We start from the raw sequence: 19,448 nt of genomic DNA, 5'->3' as shown, positions 1-19,448 counted from the left end.
AAACGAGTTTAATTGAACATAACAAAATAAATCACGATCGATCAAACAGAATACGAAATGCAATCGAACCATCCCGAACCGTCCTGTGTAGACGCGGCCTACGCCCCGTGACAGCTGTCAAACGGTGGTAGTGGAAAAAAAATCATTACACAAAAAAAACATTAAGGCTTGGCAAGAAAAATCCGTGATTCGCTTTGGTGTGCTGCTCGTCGGACGGAGGAAAACGGAGAAAACCCCCGATTCGATTAAAGATAAGCCAATACGCCTACGTGGACGACGGTGTGGTAAAAGCGATCGCTGCACTTGGACGGTGAAGGAACATCAATATTCTTCCCATCCTTTGCCACCTCACGAACGATAAGGCACTGCGACTAAATTAAGGCCCAACAGCAACAGCAGCAGCAGGAGCACCAGCAGCATTCCAGTGGTGGGGGGGTGGAATTACGTCCAGAAATTATCATCGGTCTCGGTACGGGGAGGGGGCGGTGATACGGTAATGTCCGGCCATCAATACGTACCGAACCCAGCGAACCTGTTCACGGACGAGGACGAAATAGACGATGAGCTCTTCCTGAGGAACGCCCGTCGCACGGTAAGTGTGTTTGTGTGTCTGTGTCTGTGTGTGTATGTGCGTGCGTGTGTGTGGGTGAGATTGATTGTGTGCAACGCCAAAGAAAACAAAGGCCAAATCGCGGTCGATAACAAAAGCGTGTAATGAGTAATGAGGTTGTATGATGGGGTGGTTTTCCCCCCTTCCCTCCCTCTTTCTTTTTAGGACGGTTACCTACCCGGGGATGATAAGTACGGCATGTCGAAGGTGGCGGGCGCCCCCTACACCCGTCCGGATGTGTTGGGGCCCGCGGCAGGATTTGACGGCGGGCTCGGCGGGTACGGCGGCGGCGGCAGTAGTGGCAGCGCGGGCGGCAGCGTCGTTAGCGTTGGGCCGGGCGGTTACGTGATGGACATGCCGGCGGCCGCGTACGGTGCTTACGGTGCAGGCGTTCCTAGCAGCAAACCGCCGACGGTCGTGTACGGCAGTGCGGCGAACATGTACGCCGGCCTCGGGTCGGACGCTGGGACCGACGTGGACGACGAGATCGCGCGCCAGCGGCAAACGTTCGAGCAGCGGCGCCGGGAGCTGGAGGAAAGCACGCTGCTCACGTCCCAGCGGTGCCTCGGGGTGCTACGCGAGACGGAGCAGGTGGGCATCGCGACGGCCGAGGAGCTGCACCGGCAGCGGGAGCAGCTGGAAAAGACCAAGAAGCAGCTGGACGAGATCAACAACTCGCTCCGCTTCAGCCAGAAGCATCTGAACAGTCTGAAGAGTGTGTTCGGTGGGTTGAAAAACTATCTTTCTGGAAGGATGGTGGCTAGCGGCGGTGGTGGTGGAGGCAGCGGTGGACCGATCGGGCCCGGAAGCGTCGTCCACCACGGGGACGGTGGTGGGATACCGCGACAGAACATATCATCTCCGACGCCGACTGAGGAGGACGAACTCTACCCGAACCCGCAGGACTTCCGCATTGCGGACCCGTACTGGACCGCGGACCAATCGCCGGTGCCACCGTCGCAGGTGCCCGGCGACTACCACCACCATCATCATCCCCATCATCCGCACCATCCACAGCAGCAGCAGCAGCAGCAGCACCTCCATCAACAACAGCAAAAGCAGCAGCAGCAGCAGCAGCAACAGATGGCAAACGGGGGCGCCGGCTTCAGCCACCAGCTCGACCAAAATCTGGACGAAATGCGGGGCAATTTGTCGCGCTTGAAGAACTTGGCCTTGGACTTGAATCAGGAAATCGACAGCCAGAACGATCTGATCGACGACATCTCGGACCGGGTGGAGGACGTGGACGTGAAGATCGGCAAGCAGAACAAAGACATGAACCGACTGTTGCGGAAGTAAGGTGCGCGTCCACAACCATTAGTGTGTGTGTGTGTTTACATCGAACTCTCATCCGTGTCAGGGAAGGGCAAGGATAGGGGGAGTGTGTGCGCCCTGGGCGCTACTAAACTAAACTAAACTAAAGGTTAATGGACCGATATTATTTACGTTTACAACAAAGGGGTGTGCAGGCGCGCGCGCGGTGGCGTGCATTTTTCCTCATTAGAAGTTGTGGCCGCCGTAAGTGTGTGGCGCGCGAGATCGCGAGTGACGTTAAAATGATTGTTTGTTGGAAGCCATATGTGTGGGTATTCTGTGTACAGTATTTACAACCGGCAGGAAACGGAACGGAACAAAGAAACATACGAAAGTAGGGCAAAAGTAACACGTCGGTGTGTTTGCGTGTTATCATTACGACCGCGCAGACAAACACGGTGGTTTGAAGGTAAGGCGCGATCAGTGCACACGTTGACGACAGGGAACGTGGTCGCCGTTTTTATTGTTTATTTTTATGTTTTTACCGGAAAAAGAACGATCAGACGCCGCAGTAGAGAGGAGGTAGGTGGTGGATTCATTGGTTGGTTGATTGGTTGGTTGGGTTCCTTGCTGCAGAAAAGCACTACTAGAGCGATCTATCAGAAGGCTGTTTTTCATTACATATTAATCGAATGGTTTTAGTTTTTAGAGTAGAGGCAAGTGATTTTAGTGATCGTTCGAATACACACACAAACACACAATATATACACATAACGAAGACACAACGGTATACGTTTGTCGTTTGACTTTCTAAGTAACTATTTCGGAGCTGAACAAAGGTTATTTGTTTTTTTTTTCCTTACTTTTTAAGGTACGTTTCTACTCCTCTCCGACTATTAGCACTTTATGACCGATTTTGCGGTGTCTCGAAGCACACAAACACCACATACATAGTACATCCACATACGTACACATCACTTACAAATAGCGTGTTCCACACTTGACCAGTTATCATAGGGGCGAAAAAGAGGGAATTGTGAAGAGGGTGTGTGTAATAGGCGCATGGCAAAAAACGGCTACAAAAAGGGCATATTCTAATCACGTGCATGAACGTTATACATACAAACAAAAAAAAAGTATAAATATACATATATGAATACATCTCAAAGCAAAAGCAGGACGAAACATTCAAAACTATCCCCAAACAAGCTAAACAAACGAAACAAACAAAGACAAGCAAAAAAATAAGAAAACCCATGAAAATACATATATATTCTACCAAATCGATAAATGTAAATAATCAAACCGGCTCGCGAAACGGGCGGGATACAGATACGCGAACAGATAACTAATGGTTCCACAAACCTATTCCTATTTCTCTACACCATTCTCTCACTCTCTTTCTATCACTTTCTCTCTCTCTCTCTCTCTGTCTTGGAAGGCTCATGAAAGGCCCGAACCGTTCCCTCCCAAGCGGCTAAAAACGTTCGACCATTCTTCATTACTCGTTTACGCTTGCCACTTCTTAGTACGAACGAACAGAGTAGGCGAGATCCCAGCACTGACGGGGAGATGATGATGATCGTTCATAGTCGCGCACGCAATGTCGTATCCAGGATGTCTTATAAGAAAATTCAAATTCCAATCCTACAACACATATACCATCAGCCTTCCTTTCTAATCGTAATAGCTCTACTCGTAAACGTAAACATGGATTCTAAAATCAAAACTAAAAACACACCTTACTAAAAACACACTATTTCACACACTCCCTTTTCATCACCCTTTGATCACCTTACTAAGCGAGAAAACATACACAAACACTAACACACATACAAAGCAAACAAATACGATGATGATATTGTTAGATAATCGGATTGAAATGGTAATGATAGAGCAGCAAAAACAAGTAATACAACAAAAAAACAAACCCTATAAAATGTGTACACGGAAGGAATTTAGATAGATGCAACAGCCCGGGGGACGGGTCCCCTCGCGGCACTAGCTTTAGAAGAGAATATGCAATCAGGTTGCAAGCGGAGCAAGCAAAACAAAGTAAGAAACAAAACAAAACAAAAAAAAACAATTGCAAGTTTAACGGTAAGAGGTAATCATACAAAAAACAAAGCAAAACCAAAAATAAAACAAAAAAAATCATATACAACAAAACCATATATTTGTAAGCGAGCGCGAGATGATGGTTTGGGCAAGGAGTGCAAAATTTGGTTCCGAGAGGGGCGATGTTGTTGCAAGCGAGAAATGGAAATGAGAAAAGAAAAGAAAAACAACAGGCTAACAGACATATACGCTCAAACGAACGTTGGAGAACAAAAAAACCATGAAGAAAATGCATACCACTCAATACCCTCAGCTGGATTGTTTAGCAATAATTATTACAATTTATTACAAATGATTACGAGAGGAGGAGAGGTAATGGTGTGGGTGGTGCGGGGAGGGATAGTCGCAAGATGCATGAAGGTGTGGTGCAGATCAGCAAAACACACAAAGACACATCGTTTACGGATATATTTGAATAAAGGAGACTCGTTACAATTTAGTCAGAGGAAAGTGCAATCTAACTCGAGTGTGTGCCAGCCCAGTGAGTGTGTTCATTTGTTAGAGAAAACGAGTTACAGAGGGGAAATGTGAATTTTTCATGCCAATAATTGCCTACTACTAAATTGTTTTGAGTGTCTCACTAACGAACGTAACGGTTTCTAACGGTCTAAAATTAAGAGTAAATTTTTAGTACAAGAGGGCTGTATAACAACCTACGTAGATGGCGCGCATGTCTGTTATACGCTTGGAAGGGATTATGTATCGGCTAATCTGTATACCAATATTCATATTGCAGGGTTGTTCTGTTCGAAAATGGTTGCATTGTGACAAAAAATATGTTTTGCACAATTGTATTATTATTATTATAACTATTACTATTTATGTAACTAACTATTACTATTTATATTTAGTTTTTATTATTACTATTATTGCTAAATCAATCAATCGTATGGGTAAAAAATGATTCAGAGTCAGTGACTAATGCTGACTAATCAGCCGCTTGTGGCCCAATCCTCCCAATCGAAAGCAAATTTCCATGAATGTAACTCTTGAATATAAAGGCATGAATCTATCACTTAATGTCGTCTCTCTCTCTCTCTCTCTCTCTTCCTCTTGTTGGCCTGGCAACGATAGAGCACGTCGTTGTGACATGGCCCGGACAATAATCATTCTCAAGGATGCTCGATCCCTGGCTGCAGCCTCCCATTTGTAGATACCCAAGATCTCCGACAGGTCTCACTTCACCTGGTCCAGCCATCGAGTTCACTGTGCTTCCCTGCGCCTTATGCTCAACTGGGGATCGCTGTCGAACACCTTCTTGGTGGGGCATGCGTCTGGCATCATTCTAACATGTCCCAGCCATCGTATCCTGCCAGTCGCCTTCGCCAATCGGCGAAACAATGTGCGTTATATATATATATATATCACATTTCGTGCGGGATCGAAGTATTCTGGATCTCAGTAGTCGGTGAAGCCCGTAGCACGCACGATTCCCCTGCACAAGGCGTCTTCGGATTACGCTGCGCTCCTTTATTAGCTCGAGATTGTCGCCGTCAACTAATACACTGAGATCCCAGATGGTTTGAGTATCCGGCAAGCAGGTACTTCGTCTTCGTCGCTGCTTCGCGTTTGAGTCGGGTGTACGCCTTAAACACCTTCACTGTTGTCCTGTCGATGATGAAATTGGAGAGACCGGTGGAGGATCATGCCACGGATATCGTTGTCTAGCCCCGCGCTTCGAATGACACCTTCCAGAGTCGTCACATGGAGTCCAGAACGTCATTTGTTCTATTCATCCTCCCATTTAGACCAGGATTAACTATCCGACTACTGCTGGACTGCAATAAAAGGTTGAGTGTTGTTGAAGATTTGACATAAAGCAACTAAGTTCAAGGGACAACTCAAGCACTTCAATAACGTTTACCTTCATTTCATAGTTCGATCGAAAATTTCTTCCTTAAAAAAGGTCCCGATAATTCTGATGTAATTCTGCCCCCGTATTAAGTCATCAAAAGCCAAAAAAGAGTCACCCATTAACCCATCAATGTACATATCAATGTACATACTTGTCGATCCTTCCTGGTTGTTCCTGGTTTTCTGGTTTTCCTGTTTCACCGAATCCCTCCCACGCCCGTCCGTCTGGCCCCGGTAAGCTTTCCTGATCCTCATTTGTTTGGTACCGGTTGGTGTATCGTTTTGTAATCTGCTCTCTTCTCCCCCACACGCACGCACGCACAAGGGTTTGTCTGTCTGTTTAATAATTTCATGGTTGTGATCTTTTGATTAATTGAACGCAATTATTACCGGCATTTTCGGGCGACGGCCGCGGCGGCTGCTGGGAGTGTTTTTGTATCTTCTGTATCTGTTTTGCTTCCTGCTCCGAAGGCCTGCCCCGTTCGGAAGTTCTTTCACGCGGTCTGGAAATGGGTCAGCGCGCATATCTCCTTTGGTAATATGTTGTACTGCTCGTTTCACGTGTTCATTTTTGGGGAATCCACACATCCGTTCCGTTTCGTTACACCCGGTTCGTGTTTGTCGCAGGTTGCTGAGGTGCAGCAGTGTAGTGCAGTGAAGGAAGCAGAAGCATCGTCGGAATGGCTGGCTTGCTAGCTTCCCATATGTGGCCGTGCTTTTGGGGTGGATGCGGGCAACGTACACACACATCCTCACACACACACACACACACACATACACACACACACACACTGGTGAACGTAATTTTACGCACATGTGGCTATGCGGCTGGTCTCTGCTCTCTGATCTCTGTGATCATCCGGTCGGTGCTCCCCGGCCCAATCTCGCCTGTTAACGCAGATGTTCCGGTCCCGATTCCTGTACCCGATGCGTGCCTGTGCTGTGCTGACGGGCCGTGTAATTGACAGCCTTCGGGAATGGAACGAGGCTGTAGTATAACTTAATTTTAGATAAGATATTACACTCACCAGGACAAAGAAGAAAAAAATACACGCTCCCTCACGGACACTCACTCAAACAATTTCACACGTGCCTGGCGGGGAAACTATGTTGAACAAGACTGACACGGAGCAAAGGAAAAAAAGACACCCAAAAATGCTGTAAATTAAAGGATCTCCGTAGTCCGGAGACAGGTCGAAGTAGGCGTTAAGTAGGGGGGCATGGAGTGAGAATCGATTGCGTCGCTGCTTGTCACTGCGCACGAAATGTCAAATTTGTAATAAGCGATGAAATATTAACTTTCGGTTGGAAATGTGACCCAATGGGGCACGGTCCTTTGATGTATGCGGTAAATCGGTAAATCTCTTGTGTGGGTGTTTATTTGTGTGTGTGTGTGTGTGTGTGTGTGTGTGTGTGTGTGTGTTTTTTTTGATGACAGGAAGTGATATCTCGAAGAAAGCAAATGATGCTATTTGAAGGTTTGTTGTTTTCAATTTCCTCTTTTGCATATCTCTATTCATTTTTAAGCTTTTGTGGTAAAAGGTCATAGGTCAAACTCGCGTGACTAAGCTTTGTTTGTTTTGTTTTGTTCGGATTTTATTAGAAACAAAATGGAAACTTCTATTACATGCATTTTAGTGTTATTGTATATATCGTATGCTAAGTTAATAGAAACTTTATTTTTCATCAAATTGATAATTGAATTGATTTGTTTTATTATATTTATTTGAAAATTGTGATTGTATTCCTCTATTAAATGAACCTTAATCGTGTTATTAATTTTATATCTATTTCCTACTTTTAGGAGGCAATTTCATCAATTGAGTATTCCAAAAAAAAAAACGATAAAAAGATTTCTAAAATAACTCAAAATATGTAAGATTTTCTCTAAAATTACAACTTGCTAGTACAAATCAACTGAAAGTGGGAAAACCATTAACCATTAACATACTGAAGCCAATCTAAAGCACTGAATAAACAAAAGTAGAAGAAAATTAATTAATTTGATAATTATTCTTCATTTGATAATTAATTAACTATTATTAATAAAATAAATTATTATCCTCTTAGGAGCAATGTTCAAATTTGATATAGATTTTAATCCTCTTAGGAGGAATGTTTAAATTAAGTTTATATTTTATAATTGTAAAGGAGAGGAAAGGTTGGGTTTAAATTTTATTATTGTAAAAAGAATTATTGAATTTATTTTTTTTAGTTTTATTCTGCTACACCTTTATGCTGCTACACCTGGTACACTCCTAAACCTTCTGCTACCTTTTTAAGCAAGTAATGTGGTAATGCAACTGCTATCCCAAAAAAAAAAGAAAGAAGCTACTTTAAAGTTGGGCCACAAACAAACACTCCACTTGCTAAACAACTGTTTCACACACAGGTAATTCGTAATAATTGCATGTTGGAGCAATCATTACCATGGGCGATGAGGAAACCGAACCGAACGCGAGCATTTCCACGCAGGACAAGGACGAGGACCCCGTCACCCTCATCTCGTCCTCATGAAGCAACAGTGAATTATGCAAATGCCTGCACACACACACACACACACACACTCATTTCATATTCACAGCGAGCGCAACTGCGTTGTTAACTGCGCTTTTGTGTCGTTTTTTATCATGCTTCTCATTTTTGTGCATATCGACTCACTCACTTCCCCCGCTGTCCTCTACCCTCTACCCTCTTCCCCGGAAAACAGCGCAAAATGTGTACCGGCGTGTGCACACATTAGCGATTATTAATTGGTATTTAAACGGACCGATTTAGACACAACAGAATACACTCACACACACCAAAGTGAGAACGGGCGCGGTTCGTTTAATGGCTCTGTTGTTGATGTTGTTGATGGTTGTTTTTGGCCTGTTTTCTCTCTCTCTCTCTCCCCAGTGTGCTCCCTTGACTCACACTTTTCCCGTGCCTGTGAACTTAAACTCTCCTTTGCGTACGTGTGTGTGTGTGAATGGGGGGGGGGGGGGAGCTTTGCTCATTTTCGCCCCACATTGCCGGTTGGGAAGCGCGCCGGGCCGCGGATGTGTCGCTTTAATGTGATTAATCGTTACATTACATTAAAGCCCCTTTTTCGCATCGTGCGCATCGTGCTAGAAAGGCCGAGAGGATGGTTAAATCTCCGACGCTTCGGCGGCTGGCGGGTTGGTAGGCCGGTCGGATGTGAATTTAATGTTATTTTGTTGTGTGTATGTGTGTGCGTGTGAGTGCAGCAGGCTTTAAACGGTCGATGGCTTTGGTAGTGTTTAATTTAATGAGCGTTGATTTCGTTTTTCGAGCCCTTGTATGGGATGTACTTTAAGAATTAGCTCGATGGAAGCTGTCTCTTTTTTCAAAATTTTATTTCTTTTGGTTGGTTCTGGTTTCTTGATTATTTTTCTTGAATATAACGATGAAAATAGGCAATGTAAAATGTAGTTTTGTTTATAGCATTTCAGTGTAGTTGATTGTTGTTATCTTAAGATATGAAGACTATTAACGTAAGTTTGAACCTAAAATAGCATATGAACATGAACCAATTTGAAATGAATGAATTGGCAAAAATGTGAAGTGAGACACTTGTTGTTGTGGTTGTTTTCTGATTTCTATTCATTTGTTTAAAAAAAAAAGACTAGGCTGATCGTGGGAATGATTAAAAATATGTTTGAAACGATCAATCGTAGGATGAATTGACAAAATATCGAAAAGTAAACAATAAAACAATTGTAAAAATCGAGAAACAATAAAAAAATGACAACCTACTACAGTAAATAAAACAGTTTTTTTTAAATATTAATGCATTTTCGCCTTAAAAAAGCATTTAGAAAATAAGAGTAACAGAAAAGTGACAGAGTGTTTCTTTATTTGTGCTGTAAAAAAGTATAATATTTGAGCCAATTGTATCGTTTTAAAATCGATAAACAAAGCGATAAAAACATGATAAAAAAATTGATGATGCTGCTGATATGGGGGCTGTGTTGTATCGATTTTCCAATCCACCGTTTTGGGATCAAACGAGCAAACTTCCCGTCTTTATATTGCTGCTTCGCGGCCTAAAAGTGCGTCCGGGACCTTCCACATTTTTTCAAGGGCAGTGTGCGAACAGAAACAACAATTCGAAAACAATTCATCCTCCCTGGCCTCTAGGGAGTATGTGTGTGAGAGAGAGAAAAGGTGGACGACTCATAGACAAAGATCGAATCCGCTCGACGCCAGTCCGCCAAAGTCTCGCCATTAATAATCGAAAACTACGTAATAATTAATGTGTGCACATCCATCCTTAAATTCGCCCGGTGGGCCCGTCGTTTGTTTCCTTTTCCTCCCAAGAGAACCACCCACACACACACCCACACACCCACCCACGCGCATACAATTCGCCAAGGACTGGGTGGAAAAGTTTTCTTAGCAGGCAGCTTTCTTTGGCTTTCCCCCTTCTTTTGCTACGGTGGAAGGATTAGAGGACGAAGAAAGAGACAGAGATAGAATAGAGAGAGAGCGAGTGAGAGAGAGAGCGAGAGGAAGTGAGGTGGTAGAAAGAAAAATCAAAGTTCACTGGATCAATAGTGTTGCGCCGTGTCGGTCGGAGGATGACTTTTTCCCGCGTGCGTCAAGGTGCGTGTAGGTGCACACGTGTATGTGTGACATGGTGGTGGCTGAGTGTCTGTGTGTGCCGTTTTGCTGGCTGCTGCTGCGAAAAAAAGGGCGCCCCATATTTCGCCCCCCCATTGAGCGGTGAAGTGGAAAAATCAAACAGAACAGAAGGAAAACTCTCTGCAAGGGTGTGAAAGAGTGCGAGAGAGAAAGCGAGCGCAGCAACGTGGGAAGAAACAGCACAGCTATCTATGGCGTTCCCCCGATCATGGACGGCGTGGAAAATGCCTGCCATAAGTGTTGCGGGCAGGGCGGTGAAGGAGTTTTCCCAGAATCACACCTTTGGGTGGTGAAAAAAAAGAAGGATAAGCCAGGAAACCCCTCCCGCCCGGAGAAAATCCACGGCAAAGACGACGCCATCGTCCATCGAAATTCATTCACGCTTATTCAAAGTAGGCTCCCGTTTGCGGAAAGAAAAAACACTCACACATACACCCGCTCCCCTAGTGGCAGCAGTCTACACACGGGGGGGGTGTTGACAAAAGTGCGATGTGCCTGCGTGTGTGCGATGTGCCCGTGCAAGAGTGAAATCGTCCACGCCGATTGGACAGAACAAACAGCGGCAGTGGCATCTCTTTCGCGCACGTGCGAGCTCCCTCTCGTGCTTGCGCTTTGCCACGTTGCTAGGGGCAACGCCTTCTTTTCGCTCGGTGCGCGTGCAAGGCTGTGTGCGGGAAAGAGAGCTGCCAAGTGTCGGTGAGTGCTAGTGGTCTCGGTCGCACGGTAATGGGGTTTTGTGAACGGGTGCGGGTGTTTCGAGCGCGGACCACAACCAGTCAAGTCAACATTTATCCCTTGTTCGGTGCGGTTCGACAGAGCGAGGCGTGCGTGAGAAACCGTTCGATACACACACCGTTCGTGGTGGACGCGCGATTTTTGAAGTGACGTAGTGGCCGGGCAGTGTGCGTGTGCGTGTGTGGGGTTGAGTTTTTGTTGTTGTTGGTTTGTATCATCTTGTCCGAAGACGAGCATTTTCCACTGGCCAAGAAATGGGTGCAAATCACACGGTGTGACACAACGTCATCTCTCGATCGGTCCAAGTTGCCCATGGGATCTGTGCAGGAAGGTCGACGACAGGACGGCGACGGCACCGGGAATGGAGTTTAAACAGCAAGTTTAAACAAGTTCCAGCTAACAATAGCGCGACTGTGGTGTGAAAACAGTGGTGCCCCAACATTCTCTACCAACACCCGACGGCAGTGTGGAAAGCCGAAAAGTGGAAATTCCTTCAGTGCCCACGGTGTGTTGGGAACCGACACCACCGAAAGGATAACGCAGTGTGTCAGTGTGTATGTGTGTGTGTGTGCATGTGGGAAGAGAGTAAATCAAAGTGACCCGTGACCGAAAGAAATTTCCCGCATCGGAATGCAATTTACACCGAAAGAGAAAAATTAGCCCAAAAAAAAAATAGTCAAAAAAGGAGTGAGCAAGTGCTTCGAGGGTAAAAGAGCTCCAAAAGTGCGTCGTGAGTGCGTATGTGTGCCGGTGTGCAAAGTTGTGATAGTGTGTTTTTGTTTGCATTTGTCCAATTCCTATCGGGATAATCGAAAATTACCCTTTCAGTCCTGCTGCGCCTGCTGGGAGCGCAACATCTAAAACAAACGTACGCACACACCTTCGGCCACCGTCCGTGTGCGTGCCCGAAGGATTGTTGTCTCTCCGCCCTTCACCCGCTCACCCTGCTCACCGGTTCGGTGAAACGGATTTCAAAATTTTAACGGAAGCGACCAAAACGCCCCCACGGGCAGTCGCGCTGGCGTCCTTTCTGGGGGACAGTTACGCAGCAATCGGTGCCCGGGCACCACCGGCCAAGGATCTGATGGCGTTCGGCTCGGTACTGCAGCACAACCAGCACAATATCGGTGCGTACTGGGATAATCGTTATGTCACTTTTTTTTACTAATTTGGTGTAAACTATTGGTTGATTTATTATTCTTGTGTGGACTAACATTGATCTGGAGGTTCTGTTTTGTGCGTTTGCGTTGACGCCTTCTCAATTTTATGCTCTAATTATAAGAAGGAAAACCCGTTATCTTAATTTATTGCGTTAGTTATACTAATCTCTCCATGCTTTTCAATGCTTGTTTATGAATGATTTTGGACAAGCGTTATAATTCTTAAGTAGGCTCCGCAGGCTTTCGTCAACTACAAACTCAAAACTATCAATTAAAAATTCAATTTGGTAAAACTGTTAAATTTTGTAGTTTAAAAAAATAGTATTAAGTTTCAAACTAAGCCGATTGGAACAGTTTCAATTTATCTTTAGTAGCAACTTGTTATGGTAAAGTAACATCAGACATGTTGAGAGGCAAATTCCTCTTAAATTGATAATGATATGAAATACTAAAGCTCAAAATGATTGAAACAATTCTATAGATTTTGTTGAAAATCATTGATGGCCAAAAAATCAGAAACATCACGCACTTGTTTGAAGATTTGTTTTGAATCCAAACACTAATCGGCAATGATAACCGGTTAAGAGAACCGGTAAATTTAATTCCATTCAATAAAAGCCGATCAATCCCACAACCGTCCAATGGAAACAAATTTAATTGAATGCTTTTTCGCATAATTTAACGCAGCTAGCGTAACCTAGCGAATCCTTCGGCTAGCCTCAAACTCATTATCCATTCTTTCTCCCGGTGAAACTGAAACACAAACAAAACTATGCTCGATTAGACAAACGATCCACTTCCTTGCGATAGATAACCCCCCGGTGAAGCTCATTACACTTGCGCCTGATAACAATCCTTTACCGGCACAAGGTTGCAGAACTCGTCCCAACGAGGATGTTTGAGCTTGTTTTACTTAGTCCTATGTCAACATGGCTATGTGTGTGTGTGTGTTTAACGGTACGGAATGCCGGCAGTTTGCACAGCGTCTACTACCGTAGATTAGAATCGGTCGGTAGTGTGATTTTAAGGCCCAAAGTGATTGGATGTTGGACGTCACACGGGTTAATGAGAAAATAACACTTTTTGTCAACATCCCGGAAGTGTTTTTAGTTAGAAAGAGATTTTAAAGGAGTTTTTGCAATGCAGGGTATGGTTCGGTTGAGATAAAAATGTAAAAATGCTTCATAGCGAACATTTGGTGGCCATTTTGTTACCATGAACGGCATGATTGATCTCTTTTTTTGCAATTGCAAAGCGCTCTCAAAATCACAAATCGGCAATTTCCACCAAATCCCTGGGGCAGAGCAACTGTATCACTTTCAATGTGGAAGGTACCGTAAATCCGCCATCGCTTACACAAATCGTATCAAATTTCTGGTTCTGGTGGCGGTGCTTTGACAAAACAAACGCAACAGCAAACCACACATCAACATGCCCCGTAGTGGCGGATCCTTTCTGGCCGCTTTGCTTGTCCTGCCGGCCGGTTGAGTGGCTGTAAAAACAAACCACACTTTTGACGGGAAGGGGCGACCTGGACCCCGGGCTGGTAACTGATACTGTCGGCTGTAAAAATACTAACCCAAAACGCACGCACCCATTCCCATTCGCAATTGGAAGTTGAAGGATCTGGAAGGTCCTCGGTGCGCTTTTATGTGCGCAAATCCGTAACGCATGTGTGAAAATTCCCGCTTCGCCCGGGGTTTGCCGGTTTTCGTGACGCAATTTTGTGTTTTTTCATTTGAACGGGGCGCCAGCTTGTAACATGATCCACGATTGTTCTGATCTTATGTATACGCGGAGAGATCCGCACTGGTCGACATTTGTTAGCGATGGGAGCGGCGGGAATTACCTACGCTCTTCGCTGCGCTGAAGGATATCTGTTGCTGATCCGGAAAAAGGGATCGGTTGGTTAGATTTTCGTGGAAAGCGATGGAAGCGGGGATTTTCTAAAGTTGTCAAAACAGGCAAAAAGGTGTGACGGTGTGATGTGATAGGTTGGTTGGTGTTGATTTTTGGTGAATGTGTTTTTTTTTCTTCTCGCATGTAAAAGGATATTGCGGAAACACGGTACCAGCTGAGAAAAGGAGCAATGGCATCAAATCAAAGAAATGAAAGATTTTGATTTTGCCGCAATGTTTGTTTTGCATTTGCTTTTGTAATTCGCTTCCGGTAGAGAAATCAAGATGTAGTTTTTTTTTATTTTAGCATTTTACCAAAATGTCTCATAAGGATGCAATCCAATTTTTGACAAATTTTCTTGTGATTTGTGTAGAGTTTGAAAGGAATTGTAAGATCGCATTTTGTGATGATTTATTATAGGTAATGACTGATATATGACTATCATAGAACCACAGTTAGAAACAGTGTTTAAAATATTTCTTAACGAAAAAATTCTTCAGGAATCAGTTTAAACACCAGCAATACAGCTCTTCAGAGTAGCATATTGTTTCAAGAAATTAACTTTCTCACAAATTATTCACCACAATTTGTTCCTATATATAATGGTTCACCACAAATTATATATAGGATGTAGATTAGTAGCAAAAATAGCCTTCCCAGGGATTTCCATGCTTTTCTGGTTGCTTCCGAATAATGTTTTAAAAGCTTCTCACATCATTTTGTATTCGATCCAACATTTATTGAGTGTTTCCAAATGTTTTGAATATTTTTGTTTTTATTGTTTTGATTGATTGACAATAAATTGTGGGGCTGAATCAAACACTATGAGGAAGACGGATAAAAAATTAATAAATTATTAAAAAACTCAAACAAATTTGGGGAAACAACTATAAAATCCATTTCGAACAAGGTAAAACAGCACCGAGCTCGATTATGTTTTCCAGTTAGAGTTTTACATTAAACTAATTCATGTTAAATGGAGACAAGAGAGATGCTCCAGAGACTAGCTAATTATTCTCATTTGCCGAGGTTTCTGTCTAACGTGCGTCTCTTAATTCCCAACTGTGGAGGCTTTAGAAAAATGCTCTTTTAAAGGTAGCAACGAAAAATCGCTTCGACGTGCTTTACCTTCAGGACTCTCTAACAAGAATGTGCGGGACCTTGTTCATCTTTTGTTTTTGTCATTTTTTCTCCATTATAGAAGCCAATGGGGAGTATTCAATGTATTTACAATTGTGACTCATAAAACTATACAAATTACAATTCGATGTTCACACTTTTCTGTTATTTCGTATAAGAACGTTCAATCAACAACCCTTTTTCCTTACCTAAACTATTTCACTTACCGTTTGTCTTTCTCCTTTGCTGTACCGTCCCTTGTACACCCGTAGGTCGGGGCGAGCCACCGTCCGGGCTGGGCGATCCGTGCGCCGGCTGCAACAAACCGATCCTGGACAAATTCCTGCTCAACGTGCTCGAGCGCGGCTGGCATGCGACGTGCGTGCGATGCTGCGAGTGTCACCAACCGCTGGCCGACAAATGCTTCAGCCGGGAATCGAAGCTGTACTGTCGGAACGATTTCTTCAGGTAAGCAACAACGCATCACAGTTCGGGAGGGAAGGAGGGAGTGTTTGTATGATTGTAAGTCGCTGCCCACACGCTACCGATTTCCGGTAGCAGCTGTACGGGAAAAAAAACAAACACACATTTGGGAGCCGGCCTGATCCCGATTTCCGTTCGCAGCGTCGGGAGTGGGAGTGGCTCATCAAAATCTGGCCCGAAGCACCGCGCGGACCGGCTATGACGCTATGATTTACATACAATCATAAGCACAAAACCACCATTTAAACGGTAGGCAAAACAGTCAAGCCCTCGGGAGCCTCCAGACCGACGACGCCCTCTCTGGTCTCGAGACGGATGGAAAATGCTAAATAAGCGGCACGGCTTGCGCGAAGGCAGGAGTGAAGCATGGAAACAAAAAGTTGATCGGCTTGATTTTGTTTTGTTTCTGTGGCTTTTTTTTTGGTTTTGTTCCTCGAGACGAGACGCGCAAATTATAATTATCAACCCGTGCGGTGATCGCGAAGCATTTATCTTTTTTTTTTTTTTGCTTTGATGCCCTTGTTGCATCCAGCGGTATGGGAAAACATCATGGTAGGAGGATCTCTCTGTGCAAACCTCCCGAAACGATCATGGAATCATACCGCTGGTTGGATGATGATGGTGATGATTGTCCAAAAAAAAAACAGCGGGGGAAAAGAAACGAAAACCAAAAATGGAGAAGAAAATTTCCCATTACGACAGAGGGAAAATATGCCTCAAACCACAAAAGTGCACCTCAGAAGGGATATTTTGTTGTGGTTGTGTTTTTTTTTGTTTCAGTCGGTAACGCCCTGCCATTTTTGTTGCTGCGTTACGGAAGGGTCGTCGTTGAAATTGTCTCAAAATTGATCCTCACCGTTTTCGTGTGCACCTTGGTCGTAGCAGCAACAGCAGGAGCAGCAGCAGCAGCGATGAGCATCCGAGATTGATCGGTTTTCCTGTCCTTCGAAACGCTCCTGCTTCTCCCCTTGGGCGTACCGGCGTGGAGGCTTTTTGGGGCGGTTAAGAGTAGGCCGTTGCTGTTGCCTTTTGTACGGAGGGAAACCAGCCCACGACGAGAAAGAGATTCATTGAGTGCGATTTTTCGTCCAAGTTCGTCGCGCCAGCAAGCCAGAACCCCCCCCCCCCCCCCGTTTAGGATCACGCATCATCACGTGTTCGTCTCGCGGGCATTGTTGTTGTGTAAATGGGGCAGCTTCACTGTGTAACAGCTTCATGCCGGAGGTCACATTCAATCATCGTCCCGTTTTTAGCCATCTCTCTCTCTCTCTCTCTCTCTCTCTCTCTCTCTCTCTCTCTCTGTCTTTTTCTTGAAGTGCTTTTGTTGATATCGAGAGTCCCGGTGATCGATCGGTTTGGGCTGTGTAAGAGCCTGTTGATTTCCGAACGGAAGGATTACTGGTTTCTTGCCAGCGCGACGGCTCCAATCTCGCCTGCCCTAATCCCATCCCGAAAACACACACATACATACGCACAAAATAAAACAGCACAAGAAGAAACGGCAGTTTGATTTGATCTTGTTCGTTTGCTTTATTGCCGTTGTGCGTAGGCTGGGCCCGGGGCTGGGGGCGAGGCTTTAATCGAAAGCATCCCATTACCACCGGGCCACCATCCCGCATTTCTCAAATCAAACTCGATTAGCGATCGATTGTTTTCACACACAGACAGACAGACAGACGGGCAGAAAAAAAAACAGCACAGAACAAACGGCCTACCTCAACTCGCCGTGGGTGCGCGAGCTTCGATGGAGCTTCGGGAGGGTGCCTCTTTAATGTCACAATTAAATCCGGATCGATTGGGCCCGCTTTGGTGGCGCATATGCGCGTGTCATCGTGTGTTTGTGTTTTTATTTTAACCATTTTTTCCAGATGCAGTTCAGGGCGATTGAGTTATTAATGGGAAGCAGAAGCGAGAGGAAATAAAGAATGGCAGCTTTAATTAGATTGGTTTATTTTGAGCAGGGATTTATGAAAGAATAGTTCCACGTGTTTTGAGTAGGATTTAATGTGTTGCATTTATTTTAAAGTATCTCTGTCTTTGGTTGATTCTAAATAAGAGAGATGTTGTCAAGAGATTGAGAGAACTTAGTAAAACGGAATATTAAAGGGGTTTCAGATTTATGTTTTATTGCGACTTGATGATAATGATTGTTTCTCAAGCATTTTTTAATATATTGCTTAATGTACTACATTCAAAATAGTCTCCAAAATGGTAGGAATTATGCAAAAATATGCGAAACATTTTCTCGGGAAGCTCTGTATGCGCCAGACTCAATATCTGGTTGCTTCTGTTTAGCATAATCGCAATTGTATGCAATTGTACAGGTGACGCCGGAGATACGACTGTATTTGGAACCAAAAAAATGTCCCAAAGCAAGGTGTAAGTCAAGTATCTGTCAATATATAGTTTATAACCCAAGTTGATGAGTCGAAATCTATGATATCGTGTATATTACCTAAAACCTAATGTTCGATAATGAATTAATTTTATTCCAAAATTCGTTTGCACGATATAAGTATTAAAGTTTGAGTAGTTGGAGATTCTTCTTAAATGTACATGTAACGGTTATCAGTATGAAGTTAAAAAACAGTACATAAATTTCTTCTAAATGACAGCTTTTTACTGTCAAAACCAAAATCGTCGTATCTGCAGGTCGTCGTAACTCGAGAAAGTCGTGTCTCGAAGGTCGTCCTACAATTTCCCATGCCAACAATGCACAAAAAAGCTAGATTGTAACATTGTTAAATGCAAACAATTTTATTAGTTAATTTTATTACATTCATTTCGTTTATTCATTGAACTAGACAAAAACATTTGGGGGAAAACATCTTTTAGGTATTGAACTGCGCAACATAAATGCCCTGAAAGTGGTAATTTTCTTAGGTCTCTTAAGTAAGAACTTTAAGCGTGGAAAATGGCATAAGATCACGTTCTTGTTAGCCTGCTTAATCGTGCATCGCCATCATGTAAGTTTATCACTGCCGTGCCCACTTCATTGCACCCATTCTATCCGCCAAGTACGGCACGTTTTAAATTAATCTGCAATAATCGACAGTAAAATTAAAGCTTTCTAGCTCTTCTAAGCCTATTAACACTCACCGTATCTTCTTGTTCTCTTCCTCCGTCTCAATTCCAGGCGCTACGGTACCAAGTGCAGCGGCTGCGGGCAGGGCATCGCACCGTCGGACCTGGTGCGGAAACCGCGCGACAAGGTGTTCCATCTGAACTGCTTCACGTGCTGCATCTGCCGGAAGCAGATCAGCACCGGCGAGCAGCTGTACGTGCTGGACGACAATAAGTTCATCTGCAAGGACGATTACATCCTCGGCAAGGGACCCCACCCGATGACAGGTAAGGGCGAAATGGGGCGCACTTCCCACTAATAGCTTCCTCCAACTCGTTCTTCCAAGCACAACGGATGTGTCGCTTTTCCCGTTTTCCGCGAACGCGGTGCGATGTGGAAGGTTGTTTTCCCGTGTCTGGGCGAGAGAAATCGATTTTCCGAAAATCCCTTTGGTCTGTGTGTGTGTGTGCTTGAATGTGTGCCCCGTTCGATGGGGAGGCCATCT

At 44.4% G+C, this 19,448-nt stretch overlaps 2 protein-coding genes and 1 long non-coding RNA gene across 3 annotated transcripts in view; 2 read left to right on the top strand and 1 right to left on the bottom strand.

Annotated features, from left to right (window-relative positions):
• Window positions 1–120: 120 nt before the first annotated feature.
• LOC121599046 (synaptosomal-associated protein 29-like) lies at window positions 121–3,594 on the top strand. The gene is made up of 2 exons (XM_041926525.1): window positions 121–592; window positions 776–3,594. Exons 1-2 carry the CDS (start codon window positions 497–499, stop codon window positions 1,907–1,909), a joined length of 1,230 nt encoding a protein of 409 aa, XP_041782459.1. The 5' UTR covers window positions 121–496; the 3' UTR covers window positions 1,910–3,594.
• Window positions 3,595–5,071: 1,477 nt separating this feature from the next.
• LOC121599699 lies at window positions 5,072–6,989 on the bottom strand. Its single transcript, XR_006005723.1, has 3 exons — window positions 6,865–6,989; window positions 5,847–6,805; window positions 5,072–5,760 (listed from the first exon to the last, which is right to left on the bottom strand). It is a non-coding gene; the product is annotated as an uncharacterized LOC121599699 (long non-coding RNA).
• A 3,884-nt stretch (window positions 6,990–10,873) lies between these two features.
• Window positions 10,874–19,448, top strand: part of LOC121599348 (LIM/homeobox protein Lhx1) — a 36,391-nt gene continuing 27,816 nt past the window's right edge. Inside the window, exons 1-3 of the mRNA XM_041927083.1 lie at window positions 10,874–12,345; window positions 15,669–15,864; window positions 19,016–19,230. Coding sequence (XP_041783017.1) covers window positions 12,303–12,345; window positions 15,669–15,864; window positions 19,016–19,230 — 454 coding nt within the window. The 5' untranslated portion in view covers window positions 10,874–12,302. The remainder of the gene's footprint in view (window positions 12,346–15,668; window positions 15,865–19,015; window positions 19,231–19,448) is intronic.

Source organism: Anopheles merus, chromosome 3L, assembly GCF_017562075.2.
Source record: "Anopheles merus strain MAF chromosome 3L, AmerM5.1, whole genome shotgun sequence".
In the NCBI taxonomy this organism is placed as follows: domain Eukaryota; kingdom Metazoa; phylum Arthropoda; class Insecta; order Diptera; family Culicidae; genus Anopheles; species Anopheles merus.
This window is presented reverse-complemented; position numbering and strand designations above follow the sequence as displayed.